At 47.5% G+C, this 15216-nt stretch overlaps 1 protein-coding gene across 8 annotated transcripts in view; it reads right to left on the reverse strand.

Moving 5' to 3' along the window:
- The window catches only part of ASPH (aspartate beta-hydroxylase), a 1438894-nt gene that overhangs the window by 562924 nt on the left and 860754 nt on the right, over positions 1–15216 (reverse strand). For all 8 annotated transcript variants that reach the window (XM_069621106.1, XM_069621103.1, XM_069621107.1 and 5 more), the window contains one exon: positions 729–767. In XM_069621106.1, coding sequence (XP_069477207.1) covers positions 729–767 — 39 coding nt within the window. The remainder of the gene's footprint in view (positions 1–728; positions 768–15216) is intronic.

Genomic DNA, 15216 nt, shown 5'->3' on the forward strand with positions numbered 1-15216 from the left:
GGAGGCTTGTGTCCGTTGTGCGCTAAAGGGAATGCCACGTCATATGGGTGGGTTGGTATGATAGATTACCTTCAGGGCACGTGAGATATTTAGGGCTATCAAGCACTGGATTAGATCACAAGATGGTGGTTGGATACCCTTGCAGTTGGCAGATATTAATTTCATAAAATGTAAGTTATGATCCACAGAAAAAAAATGTAATACATTGATATATGGTTCAATGTGGATGTCTGTGCGATTGGAAAGATTTTAACACGTGAGTGCACTCCTCAAAGTTCTTCCAATACCTACAAACACTTGAAATAGATACTTTTGCTTGAATTTATTTGTGACATGGGGTTGCCAGGACTCCATTTCAGAAAAGAGAACACTAGTACACTAGTAGAACACTCACACCTTAAACTAAATGCCTCCTTAAAACCATCTAGACTCATTTTTCTGCTGTCTAGTTATGTGTGTTTGTACCTTGTTGTTCATGACACTGCGCCCCGAGACTTGCGAGTTACCGGCGCATTAGAAATGAAATAGAAAATAGAAAAGGGTCACATCAGATTGTACTATGGTCTTTTTTATAGGCATCGACCAATCATCTCTCTAGACAAGCAAACGTATGCTCAGTTTAGAGAGAGTGAGCATTATTGTCAGATTCACTGAGTAATGTAACTACTATAAGGCAAATGCAATGGACATATTTAGTAGATATGGCGAAAATCAACTCATCATTTTACCTTTTTCTTGTTTGCCCATTGGCGCTTTGTCAGTTTCCCCTGTAAAAACAAAGAAAGAATAACGGAATCAGGGCGGTTACATGTCAGTTATGTCAGGCATTGCATCAAGCGACGAGTAGAGCCAATCCTTAAACTAGAAAATACAGCTGAAGCATAACAACCCCTTTTCCTTAAGCCAAGTGGGGTAAGGCAAGGGACAGGTCACAGCAGACTGGAAAGTGTTAAATAACTTACTTTCACAGCCACTTCTAAGGGCCTACGATACAACAGCCCGTTGATTGTGCTACAATGTTTGCAACCCCTGCGATGTAATGGCATATAACAAAAAAGGGCATGTACATTATGCCATTTGTGTAGTGTATGTGCATAAAGGGGGCTGAACCCAAGACATTGCCTTGGAACAAAAAAAGAGGTGTGTGGGTGACTTTTCCGTGCAAGCCTGCTAACGTGTGTGGCGACCGTGATCATTGTATGTTGAAGCCACTAGGTTGGTAACTGTTAGGACTTCTTTCGAATGGCAGATTAGGTGACATGAGCTGTGAACTCACTGCTCGGGTCTCAGACACACTTGTATAAGCATGTACTTTGAACCATTTAAAAACTCTTACATGCCGAACCAGCATTATGGCCTTTCAACACTTGAAGTGCACCTTACCCCACAACTTGGAGTGGGTGGGGGGGGAGAGAGGGGTGTTTACCGGGTCTGTGACTTAGGCAAACGCGGATCAATAGCTTTTCATGAGCAGTCAGTTATGGTTTTAGCTCTCCTGCTTGCTGCTTTTCTTTGTTCTACTGTGTAGAGGTCAATAAACCTGTCTCGTTCTAATCTATTGACACTTACCCCCTTCCCTCCAAAGTTAATCTAAAACGTTGGCACAGAATGAAATCTCAATGAGCGGCTGATACTATGCACACATTCTCTACGCAGGCATCAGTGTTCACAAACTAAAGACTGTGTCACTTTAAATGTGCATTTGCTGGCCAAAGACAGACCTCTCCAAAAGGCGCTGAATCACAAATATATGTGTACACTCCTTTCAGCTCTTTGGCGTGATACAGTGAAGATGTCATGAAAGCTTATTGAAATCACCCATTGGACTTTGAATTATCAGGCATTCTCTTTTTTAATATAGGGACCACACAGCCCGCCCCCCCACCCAAAGTCCTTTACTTGTGTTGCACTGAATGAATGCTTCCGATACTGTCTATTAGATATTGATTATATGACGCAGTATGCGCTCCTGGGATACAACACTGCACCAACTGAAACTGCATGTGCCCCAAAAAACATTTACTGTTTGTCAAGTGCTATTTTGCATTTGAAAAACCTAAACTACACCAGATCAATGCATGTAATTTTGCTAACATATACGGGCAGGTTTTCTCAGGTGTAGGCAAAGGGAGACCCATATTTTCTACCTTCTCTGTGTATGTGTATTCCCTGGGTGATAAATATTGGAGGGCGCCGGTTGTCGCCCTATAGTTAAGGTTAAATCTCAATGCATTGACTTTTGGCACATTGTGTTGTTTATCACTTTTGAACCATTTGATGAATCGGCAGAAAATGTGTTCAGGACTCGTATCTGGAAAGTTTGGTTTGAATCTGACCAATGTTTCAAAAGGTTCAATGCTTCAACAAAAAGAAAAAAGGTGTACATTGACCTCTTGCAATGTTTTTCCATTCGAGAAAAAAGCACAATCTTTGATCACCCGCACAGCCCAAACCGCTAAATGAAATTACACCATATTTTTCAGGAACACAGTAAAGTGCTCTTTTTTTGGTGTGGTGGGAACCGGTCCATTATTTGCTTTTAATATTAAGATTCGAGCTGGGCGCGCACTCCCACCAAAAACCTGAACATAACTTACATGATTCTTTGCAGCATACCCATGGAGAAAATGCTTAACAGATTTTTTACCCATTTTTAGTTTGGGCTATTAGGTGGCACTGAAAGCGCTACCTTTACGCGGAAACTATTGTCATCAACATAAGAGCGTCAAATATGGGATTTAAATGAGGGTCTGTAATGCTTTTCCAATGTAGATGACATTCGAGGAGGGATACACAATTGTAATCCCTTCCATTCACTGCCCCTAGACAATGTAATCCCTATGGCTAATCCTACCCATTTGTGTCCATCTCAGAACTCTGAGCTCTTCCATGCAGGCCGCCATCTTGGATGACTGTCTCTAAGGAAGCTCTCTGGAAACGAGCCAAAACTAGCAGCCATATTTTAATGGCAAAGATACAAGGCATCTTCCAAATAAAATTATACATTGTTTAAAATAGCTAAAGTAATTTCCATTTTTGGAGCTTTTTTATTTATCGTTACTACCCTGGATACTTTGGGATTTTTCTTTTTCTTCTATTTTTTCCTAAATCTTCGTTCACTGTCACTGGTTGCTGCACACCCAACCCATTGAATATACACCCCCATAGGGCCCGCAGAGCATGTAACCAATTCTTCCTGTCCAGACCCAAGGAAAGACTGTTGGTCTTATCTGCACCCATCCTCTCGCTGCAAGTTACTGTCTATCGTTGTGTTTTCTTCAGATACTCATACTCCTCCCCTCAGCACCGCCCTGGACGGTGCAGACGGCGCAGTCTGAGGGCGCTGACGCCGCCTGCCGCCTCCCGCCCCCACTGCTCTGGTGCCGTGTTACCTGCGCTCAGCACGGCCGCTCTGGCGGCTTTGTCAGCTGGAGGCCAGGGCTTCCCGAATCAGAATGCGAGCAGTGGAGGAAAGTAAACCCTGGGAGCTGGGGTGTCTTGGAGAGGCTGCGCATCAGCGCAATGCCAGCCTCACACTCCGTTCCTTGTCACTCTCCCACTAAGTCAACATCGATGAAATAAAACTGTTATTCATTAACACGCGACAGAAATGATGTACATTTCGGCCTATATATTTTTTATCACTCTTTCGTGTATGTGCCAAAACATTGAAAGAAAATATTTTAAGACACTATCTGAGAGGAAAAGTGTGGCCAACCTCTCTCCTGGTCAGACTCAGGCCGGTTGGTCAATGTTACAAGCACGGGCCAGTACAGCCTTAGTTGGCCGTTTTTTAGGCAAATTTGCGTTAGATGGATGATTTAGTTCCCTGTGAAGCAAGTCGTTTTCACCAATATTTCTTGGCTAGAAAGCTATACAATACAATATACTATTTCCCACACATGCATCCTGAAATGTGTCTCCTTCTAATCTACCACTGAACCACAAACTGGAAATGTGGCCCAATTTTTTGTGTGTGAACCAGGGTCGAACTAGAGCATAACATTGGCTCTGGTACCAACCCAAAAAGTCGCAAATAGCAATTCGTTCCTTTTGTGACAGACTGTGTGAGCAGTACACAAGGGAGAGTCTTTTGGCAAAATGTGTTGCAAATTATGTATTTTGAGGAATATTTGTTCAGTGACACTGGTCGAGGCTACTAGCTGCACAGTGAAGTAACTCACCTAATTGGCTCAGAATGGCATAAACAAAATTAATGGCCCACTTTCACCAGAACAATGGTCTACAATAGCATGCTGAATGTTGGGTGTGTACTTCCGCCATTGCCCTAAAGGTCACCACAAGCCTGTGAACCATGCTAATTTAGTCCTAGAAGGTAGGACCCTTTCGATAGCAACTCATTTTTAACGCTAACCTCTGCTGTAACCAGCGCCTAGATGCCCACGGGCTATGCATGCTCATATAATTGTACAAATAAATAAAATAGAGCCCTCTTCCGCGGGAGGCCACTGGGCAACTGCAGTGGAACACGGTGCACTACGAATCGCCTCTCAAACACTCTCCAAGCTTCTTTTTTTTTTTAAAAAAACTTCTTTTTATTAACATTTTAAAACATGAACAACTCCAACAGACCCCCAAGGAAAACAAACAAGCCACTTCACCGTGTTCCTTGACTCTCCAAAAATGCTGTCCACCCCCCCCGTGCTGCTCACTGTAGGTCCGATAACCTGAAACGCTGTGGGCGCCAACCGCTCCGAAAGTCGTCTCTGAGAAAGGCCAACACTTCGCCCCATTCACTTGCAAAGCTTTGTAGTGCATTGTTCATGGTATACGTCACCCATTCCCCCGCGGCTATCTCCCAGACTTTCCGTAGCCAATCCGGAAATGCTGGGACTGTCGGGCTTTTCCAATTCTGGGCAATCAATGTAATTCCTGCAATAATAAGCATCACCTGTGCTCTTTCCCTAGCTCCAGGTGCATATTCCCTGTCTTCATGCAGAATGCCCAGCGGGACCAACTCTGGGGATCTGCTCCCCCCTGGGCCAAAAGCTTGTTGAGCTTTCCGAATTTCCTCCCAGAAGGGCACTACCTTAGGGCACCCCCACCAAATGTGCTCCGCAGTCCCCACTGCCCCACACCCTCTCCAACAGTCACTAGAATTCTCAGGGTATAGTCTGTGTAGACGGGCCGGAGTGTAGTGCCAACCGTATATAACTTTATAGCAAGCCTCCTGGGTCTGGGATGCTCTTGCTAATTTCGGGATTATCCTCCATAGCCTCTCCCATTCCTTCTTCTCTATCCCGCTTCCCAATTTGCCCATAAAAGCCCAGCTTTAACTGGGCTTGGCCTCATCTAAAATTCTATACAGCTGCAAGATTAGCCCTTTTGATCCGTCATTAGACATTATGAATTTTTCAAATTTAGTAGGGTCTCTGACAGCCGCCTTTTTATTTTCTGGGTGCCTCAACCAATGACGTAAGTGATAGTACCGCAACCTTTCCTCCTCCCCCAGGGCAAAATCCCTTTTACACTCGGAAAAGGAGCTAATTTCCTTCCCAATAAACATATCCCGCATCCTTCCACACCCCCCTTCCTGCCATTTTTTAAAAGCCCCCCTCTCCAGCCCTGGTGTGAAGTCCCCATTTTCAAATATTGGTGTAAACGGAGATGGAAAGGTAGTAATGCCTCTTTGCCTGGCCAACCTATCCCAATTATCCGCCATTAGTTTAGTGATGGAACTCATGTACATATGCTTTGGCCGATGACATTTTGGGAGCCATAACACCACGTCCAGGTCGTGCTTAGCTACTGCCCTGTTCATTCCCACCCAGTGCTTTTCCCCTCCTTGTTGAAGCCATTCCCTTATGACTCTCAGCTGCGTAGCCTCATAGTATTGCTGAAAATTAGGGAGGGCCAGCCCGCCCTCCTTCCTTGGGGCTGTGAGTAGCGGTCTACTGACCCTGGCTTTCTTACCCTCCCAGATAAATTTGTTCGATATGGTTTGAAGCGCCTTGAAAAAACGCTCTGGGACTGTTTGAGGGACGGCCTGGAACAAATATAGAAGGCGCTGCAGTATAACCATCTGATATTTCTGCCTCACCAATAAGAGGGCTCCTTCCGCTCTTTTAGTTCGTAGCAAGTTTAGCAGACCCACCGCCCTTCTATAATCCCTATGATTGCGTCTGCTGGGGGTCTCAACGGCTTTTCCCTTCACTTACTCCACCTCTGCTTCCAACTGGGTCTCGAGGGCTAACGTCTGTTTACGTTTTTGTGCTTTGGCTGCCATAATTTCACCCCGTATTGTAGCCTTGAATGCATCCCACTGGATATCCTCCCCCGTTTCTCCCCTTTTATTTCTTTCAAAGTATTCTTTTATCTTGCTCTCCATCTCTCCCATAACGATAGGGTCTCACAATAGATATTCAGGGTATTTCCAGCCCCACAACCTCTTCTCAAGTAGCCCAATTGAAGCTGTATTATGAGTATTTTATGGTTTGCTATGCCCATCGGGCCCACTTCCACCTCCTTGACCTTCCCCACCAAATTCGCCGAGACCCAAAAATAATCTATTCTCGATTGCGTTCCATGAACCTCAGAGAAGAAGGTGAACCCCTCCTCCTCCCCTTTCACTTCCCTCCAAACGCCCCGTAAGCCTACATCTGACATTCTGTCCCACAAGGCAGGTAAAGCCACCATTCCACCTCCCCTAAGTTTGCCTCCTGACCTGTCCCTTGTTCTATCCCACGCAATGTTCAGGTCTCCCATTAAAATTATTGGACCTTTTGAGTGTTCCCCAATCTTCCGCAAAAGTTGCTGGGGAAAGGTTTCTTGTCCTGAATTGGGGGCGTAAACCACGACTATCGTGAAGAGGCCATCTCCAACAGATCCTATTACCATTAAATATCTGCCCTCCTTGCCTCTAATCGCTTCATCTATCTTGAAATTGGTCGTGTTACCTATTGCCAGGGCCACCCCTCCGGATTTTGTGTCTCCTGAGGCGTGTACTATTTGGTCAAAGCCCAGTAGTCTGAGTCTATGCTGGTCTCCTCATAGCAGATAGGTTCCTTGCAAGCCTAGAAAATCCAGTTGGGATCTTTTCGTGAAAAGCTCAAGCTTCTTTCTTTTTAATGGGGAGTTAAGCCCCCTGACAGTATGCGTGATCCACTTGAATGTCAAAGATTGGTGACCTCTCCCTTCGTGCTTCCCCTTAAAACCTCCCCTCCTACCCGGGACTCAAGTTTGCTCTCCAGATAACTCTTACCTCTAAGAGAGTGAACACTGTGTGGCTGAACCCCAACTCCCCTCACCCCTGCTTCCCTTCCCCTCCTCCCTATGCCCCCCCCTCTCAAGAACCTGCATACCAGGCCAACTTTCCCGAGGCATACCAGGCCAACTTTCCCGAGCCCCCCTCTCAGGCCTCCATGCCTTTACCGATCCCGCAATGTTTGCTCCTCACTCCTCGCCCCCTCCTTGTCAACCCTTTTAGCCACCACCCCCTTTTGTATAGACTCTCTCCATGTTAGACCGAATCCCTATCCGCCCCCTCCTCTGTATCCAAGCCCTTCTCCTTTTCCGCTGGTTGGGTCTCACCGGGCCCGCCTCCTACGTTTCCCTTCCCCTGCAGTTGACCATTCCCATGGTCAGAGCCCAGGGCCATCCCCCGGGTCCGGCCTCCTCCTCAAACTGGACATCCCCTGATCTTGGTCTAGGTCGATTTGTAGAAGAGCCGCTCCTTCCTGCGGCGTTGTGATCCGTCGCGGAGACCCCTCCCATTCAAAAAAAGAGCCCAAAAGGGAAAGTCCATTTATACTTGACCACCTGCTCCTGTAGCTTTGCCAGAACTGGGCCCATCTGTCTCCTTTTGACTAGAGTGCTGCTGGCAAGATCCTGATAGAGCTCAATTCTGTGTCCATTATCGGCTCTTTAGGTCTTGCAGCCCTTAACACTGCTTCCTTTTGTGCATACCTTGAGAAAGCCGCCAGCACATCCCTTGGCCTTGAATTCCGAGTGGTGTTGAGACAACCCACTCTATGCACTCTATCAAGTTTAATCTTGTCCGGTGTCTCGTCTCCCAGTAGGTGAGCAAATATTCCTTGAATTGTCTCTTTCAAATTCCTGTGCAGAACGCTTTCCAGCAGCAACTTTAGCCGAATGTTGATCCGCCTGGACCTGTTTTCCAAATCCTCCATTGTAATCTCCAGGTTCTGTGTCGCTGTGTCCAAACGGTCGATCGCCTCACTATTTTCCTTTGTGTCCCTGCTCACCTCCTGTAGGCCTCTTTCCACTAGGTCTATTCGCTCTGCCAGTTGGCCTACCTCCTGCTTGATGTCGGTCAAGGCTTGATTTAGATCAGACCGTATCAGCTGAAATTGGACCTGGAATGTCTTTGCCAACGAATTCTGCAGGGAAAGCATTTCCCTTTGCAGGTCTTGTCGGGAGAAGGAAGCCTGGTGTGACCCGCCGGTCTGAGTCTGATCAGGGGTTCCATCGTGCTGGCAGCTTCCACTACTTCCTTACTTGCCCACATGGAGATGAGAGGGCCTGATGTCTCAGCCTGGAGGAGCCCACTCTTTGTGGATCTGCTCTTATTCTTAGCCCCATGTTACAGTTGTCCTGCTACAGGCACGAGATATGATCGCTGTCCCTGCCGCACCAAGGCTTGTGCCTGCTGGGTCCTCACCACCTCCAGTCTCTCAGCGCCTCAAAGGGGGTCGGAGGTCTAAATCTCGATCCGGCGCTCTGCCCAGTGCCACTATTGAACTAACCTCTGGCGTGTACTTCCCCAACAGCCTTCCCACCAGAGATTGGGAACAGCTGCCACTCTTCCTCCTTTATCACCCAGTCGAGCCCAACCCCACCAGGGGGTCACTCCTCACTGTAAACGCCCACAGCTGGTGCAGGTCCTCTCCACCTCCCTCTGCGTCTCTTAGCCCCTCCGGAACGCGGGGACTTGTGCTCACTAGCTTGTCCAGTATGGCCGTCCCAGGGTCCACAACTTCCCGCCGGGGTCCAAAATCCCTGGAGTTCTGCCCCTTCAATAAACAGTGCAGTCGTTTTGTGGGAGCTATAGCCCTGTGAGCCTGCCTCTGGAGAGCAGTTATACTTCCCCACCCTAGGCCTCCAAAGCTTAGCCCCCGGGCACCCGCGCTGCTGCCAATGCCTTCGGCTCCTCCCCTATGCCTCCTCTCCGTGAATGTCTCCGCCTTTTCCTGGGCCGCACTTTCCTCCGGGCCGGGGACGTACTGGAACCTCCCAGCAGACGATCACCGCAGTCCTGCACTTGGGGTCCCCCCTCGGACCGAAATTCGGGTGAGGCGTCCGAGGCACCACCACCAGCCGCTCCCCCGGGCCACCGCAGCCCCGGAAGGCGGCCGCCAGAAACGTCCCGCTCAGGTGCCCTCCCAAGCAGAGATCACTCCGGAGGGGAGAGAGTCACTGGTCCCGCGTGCGGCCGCTCCCCCAGGCCAATGTCGTTCTGGATCCCCGGGAGCCACATCAGACCTCTGCTCAGCCATGCCAGGAGGGAGCCGCGACTCGGATGAAATCTTTGCCACTGTAACCTCCTGAGTGCCCTGCACCCCGTCAGGTCCACTACCTGGGCCACCCACCAGCCGTCTGGTCTTTGCACCCCGCAAGCGTGCGAGATGCGGTCCGTACACCGCCCACTGAACTCCAACCGCCCAGAAGTGCAAGCGGACGCTGAGACCCACGGCACTTTGCCCTCAGCTGCCTTAAAGGGGGTGGTGGAGTGCCTCCCAGGCTTGATGGTTCTCGGAGCGCCACTGACACACGTCTACCTAGTGTTGGTGGCCATCTTGGAATCCTTTTAGCACGGTTTTGAGATATGTTTGTGTGTTTCTGGTCACTCGACAAGGTCCGGTTTAGGCACATAGCCAGAGCCCTGTTCAAGGGTAGATTAAGCGCTGTCATCCAGACAGCCGCCGTTGGGCAGGTAGATGAGATTGTGTGTTCCACTGAGACGCCATTTAGTCACCGTTTTGAAATAAAGAGCACTTCTCTTATACATTCACTTACATGTACCTGTAAATCACTTATGATGCTGTCAATCGAACATAGTTAATGCTGTGTGGAGAGCACTTCTAGTCTTGTGTGTTTTATCTAGTGGCATAAATTGCCAAGGGTGGCACTATTGAGCAGGGTACACACACCCCTATTATAAACGTAGCGTAAGTGAGTGTAGCACTCATTTCGATTTGTCGCCCGTCAGGAAATCAACATGTTTCAGCACTGTACACCTATGTGAGTCAGGTTCTTGCCTCCCATCCGCTGCAAATACTCTTGGCGTTGCTGGGGGCCTGCCACGTGTTTCCTTAGCTGTGCTCCCTTCCCAAGCCTGGTATAGTTGGCACGCACACTGTTTTCTTGTGGAAGAATCTCCATTTAGAGCCCCCTGCACCTAATCTGCGTTTTCTTTTTTGAGGAGCGGGCGATTGGTATATCTAGGTTAATGTATAGCCAGTGCTTCGGCAGTCTCCAAAAAGTGGGGCTGAGCCGGGGCCCCCTGGACCCGCCGCAACATTGGCGGGATGCATTATCCCGTCGCTGCGGCGACGGTAGATGCGCCTGCCATGAAGTCAGGCTAGCTGACAGAAGCGGCCGCCAACCACTGCTATGCTGTGCCTGGCTGCCACTTCCGTTAGTCATAGTAACCGTCTCTGGTGACCCCTCACGCGATGGGTCACCTGAGGCAGCTACTGTCCCTTTGTTTCCACAGGTCGCTGAGAAGTATTTAACCCTCAGCGAACATGGGGATTCGTTTTTCGAGGTTTACAAAAGATGGCTTGAAAAGTACACCATTCAAGCCATCTTTTATAAAGCTTTGCCGACGGACAATTTTGTCCGTAGTCAAAGCTTTATAAAAGATGGCTTGAATAGTGTACTTTCAAAGCCATCTTTTATAAACCCGAAATGTTTGACAAGATGGCCTGAAAACTAGGCAAACCGTAAATTATGCACACAAATATATATACATGTTATATATCTGTGTGCGTACCTTACTATGGTTTGTGTACTTTGCAAGCCGTCTTTTCTAAACATAGAAATATGTTACAAACCGGCACAGGCATGGCCAGAAACCAGCCCCCACTCCCCAGGGATGATTTGGGCCCCGCCTCAGGCCGAGGGGCCAATCCGAGCCTGTGCGTGACTGGATGAGAACATTACATGGCTGGGCTAAAAATGTTTGCGGGGTCCGCACTGATTCTTGCGAAGGATGACGTCAGCTCACAAGGAAGGAAACTGCACGAGCGCATGTATGGCTTTGTGAGATAATGGTCAAGCTTGCAAGGAACCTTCCAATCCTGGTGAGGATAGTTTCTTACACGCCTGTGTCATGGTGGTGCCGCAGTACACTGGCCACTGCTGCCCCCATCCACAGATACTCCCCACAGTAGCAAAGGCGGATGTGTGCACCATCCATGGCAGATGTGAAATTTATTCATTCCTAGCAAGGTAACATGCTAGCTGTGTCTTGGAATGAGACACCACATGCTTAACTGCTTCTTTAAACACATCATCCTCGTTATTGTTGTCCTCTGGGTCTGTAGTCGGTAAGTGGAACCCTTTGACAGCCTATCCACATAAAATAGAGCAAAATAAGGTTCTTTCTATAGTGAAGAGATGGAAAAATACAGACAAACCCATTACTGAATTACTGCCCATGCTTGTCAATCACTGTAGGAACATCCTATTCTATAGTGTGCACGCAGCGGAAGCACCACGCCTTAGCAAATGCCTTTTCCATGGCTTTGCACCATTGGTGGTATTGTTGACTCGAGACTGTCAATTCTTATCCTCTGTGTTGTAATTCCGCTGCCCCACTAATATCACTCACTGTGTGGTGTTGGCCCTTTAATGATATGCCATGACCACGTGCCTCAGAAGGGCGGCAGACTCCATGCAACGGCACTTCTGTCTCTCATTTTGTTGGGCCTGCAGGTCTACACCGTATGATCATGGTCCTGCTGCCCTGCTGATCTGGGTGCCCCCACATCAGCATGTGTAACCTGGGTGGCACCCAGCCACTGTCCCTCTGTGTACACAGAGCAGCTGCTAGTCCGGCAGCCCCGGCAACTGATGTCTTGATCTGTGACCACGGCTATCAGGGTGTTTCCTGCACCAGTAAAGGGTGCGGGGGACACCCAGCACACACTTGGGCTTGCCTGTCTGCAAGCCCACAATAAGACCAACTGAAGCGCATGCTGGGTGCTCCCAGCACCGATTGGGCTGGCCTGTTTGACCACAGGTCCAGCCCACAACACTGACCACTGTGCAGCACTGATCACAGTCAAGTGCCAGCGCTTCAGACACTGAGTGGTGGTCTGAAAGACACCTGGGTATTGATGCATCTCACACTGGATGCATACCAGGAGAAAAAAAACGGTCCCTCATGTGCCAACTTAGGTGGAGCAAATCCAGTATCATACTGAAATTCGCACATTTACATGTGCGTAAACACCTGCCTGCTGAACTAGTGAGCTGCGCCAGGCACAGTGGCTGCATGGCTGCTGCCCACAAAACAGGCCTGAGCCACCCAGCCTGTTGTGGCAGGGTTGCCAGTTACTACAGTGCCAGAGGCACCCATATCATGCAAGCTGAACAGAACTGTGTGCTACGAGCGCCCTGCATGTCTCCTTCCGGCTCATTGTTATACATAAAACTAGACACCTATCACACCAGTGCCAGTCTATCTCAGAATATTGTTGCTTGTTGTGCGACTAAGACTCACTGAATGCTATTTTATGAATAATGAACCTAAAGCACTGTTGAGATTACCCCCCTCTCTAGACATCAAATCATGTGAATCCCTCTTAGTTAAAATACCCATCACCAATTCCCAAACTTTTAATATTCATCTCGTATATATACCTCCTTGTCCCATTGGCAGCTTCAATAAAGATATCTCTACTATTCTGTCGGACAACCTAAAAAGTACTTCCCAAGTCCTACTGATGGGGGATCTCAACCTAGGATTTATTGATCCTAAAGACCAAGATGCAACTACTTTGGCTAACACCCTTTCAGAACTTGGCTTCACACAGAGAGTAGACCTATCAACACACAACAAGGGGAGAATACTCGATTGGGTGGCAGATTACAACTGCAATGCCTCAATGACTATCACACCCCAAGTCTGGACAGACCATCACCTCCTGTCATTCACGCTAACAAAAAAACCTACTACCGAACTGCCCATACCCTCCCCGCCCACATTAACTAGAAATAAAAAGAATATAACACTAGATAAACTTCTTCCCCGCATCCTACCCACTCTTAATTCCCTACCCGACAACATGGAACCTAATTCGTTAGTCAATGAATATAACAAAATCATGACCACAACGCTTGATGACATTGCCCCACTAAAACTGCGAAACAGCAAGCCCAAAAGACAAAAAACTCCTGGTTCACCCCACACTTGAAAAGCCTTACAAACAACAAGAGGAAATATGAAACTGTATGGAGACTACTTCCCTCTGCTGAAAATAAAACGGCCCTAATCAACATATCTTCTCAATACCAGAAAGATAGCCTCTTAGCGAAACAGGAATATTATAACATCAGAATTCAGCAAGCCAACTCCAGTATGAAGGAACTATTCACAATCCTAAAACAATCAGAGACCCCAATTCCAGTGCAAGATAACTGCGTCAAAGACAAAACATGGTGCTCCAATATTCAGCAGGCCTTAGTCAACTAAGTCTCTAATCTCCAGGACAAGATATCGCAAAAGAAACTCTCCCTAACTTCCTCAACGCTACCTAACAAAACTCCTATGCCCCCTCCCAAACAAATAACAAGCTTTAGCTTCTCTAAAATCTCTAATCTCGAGGCTGAGAAGGCTATACTCTCGCTCAAACCCTCGAATTGCCAGGGTGACCAATGCCCAGCACAACTAATGAAGGATAACACAAGAGATCTAGCACCTTTCATCTCAAAGCTTATCAATGCCTCCTTTTCATCAGGTACTATCCCAAACAACCTTAAAGAATCTTAGGTTCTCCCTCTTCTCAAGAAACAAACACTTGAACCTACTATACAGACTAATTATAGGCCGATCACGACAGTGCCATTCCTGTTAAAAATATCAGATAAGGTAGCTTACACCCAAATTCAGAAGTTCCTGGAACTGAATCAACTTCTAGGAGCCGCCAATCAGGTTTCCGGCCACAACATGGCACAAAAACAGCAGTAATTGATCTTAAAGCACAAATTGTCGAGCTTAGAGACAATGGAAAATCAGCTTTGCTACTCCTCGACCTCTGGGCTGCATTTGATCTGGTTGACCACAAGATTTTATGTAATCACTTGAACTCAGCAGCCCATTTCTCCAAGGGGGCCATCGTCTGGATACAATCCTTCCTCAGCAACAGGACTATGAGAGTCTTTTCTCCATCATCAGCAGCAGACCCTATCCCTATCACCTGTGGGGTGCCCAGGGATCATGTATCTCTCTGACTCTGTATAATATATTTACCAAGTCCATTTTTGATGATCTAGACCATCTTGGTATCACCTACACTAATTATGCAGATGATACCCAGATTCTCTTACCACTTAAGGGAGATTATAAGGATTTGGCCTTGGTGAACAGAATTTACAGCATCATTCAGACATGGATGGCCTCCCATGGTCTCTGGCTAAATTATGACAAAACTGAGCTCATTATCCTCGGCACTACCTCCCACCTCATAAGACTAGACCCTGAATATTCATCTTTCACCACTGACGGGAACCCTATTAAAGTTGCCAAAGAAGTAAAAACTTTAGGTTTTTACCTTGACTCTACCCTTACATTTACCAAACAGATGAACACCTTGGTTTCCTCCACTGCATATACATGCAGACATTAGAGCTGGTAAACACTTCCTATCTGCCAACAGCTGCATTATCTTGGCCAGAGCCCTCATCTTGTCCAAACTGGACTACTGTAACACCCTCTACATTGGTGCCAACAAACATTATTAAGAGAATACAGACACTCCAGAATAATGCCCTCAGAGCCGCATTAAGTATAGCAAGGAAAGAGCATATCTCTGAGACTAGAAGACAATACAACTGGCTATCCACCCACAACGAAATCCGACTGAAAACAGCATCTCTCACATATAAATGCCTAAACAATAGGGCACCATGCTACCTGACAGAGATATTTAATAGAAGATCTACAAGCAGGCCTACTAGAACAGCCAACACCAACTGTTTCCTTGTGCCAAGATAGAAACAATTTAAAAT

This window comes from Ambystoma mexicanum, chromosome 5q, assembly GCF_040938575.1.
Source record: "Ambystoma mexicanum isolate Mex_15411 chromosome 5q, UKY_AmexF1_1, whole genome shotgun sequence".
NCBI classification, from domain to species: domain Eukaryota; kingdom Metazoa; phylum Chordata; class Amphibia; order Caudata; family Ambystomatidae; genus Ambystoma; species Ambystoma mexicanum.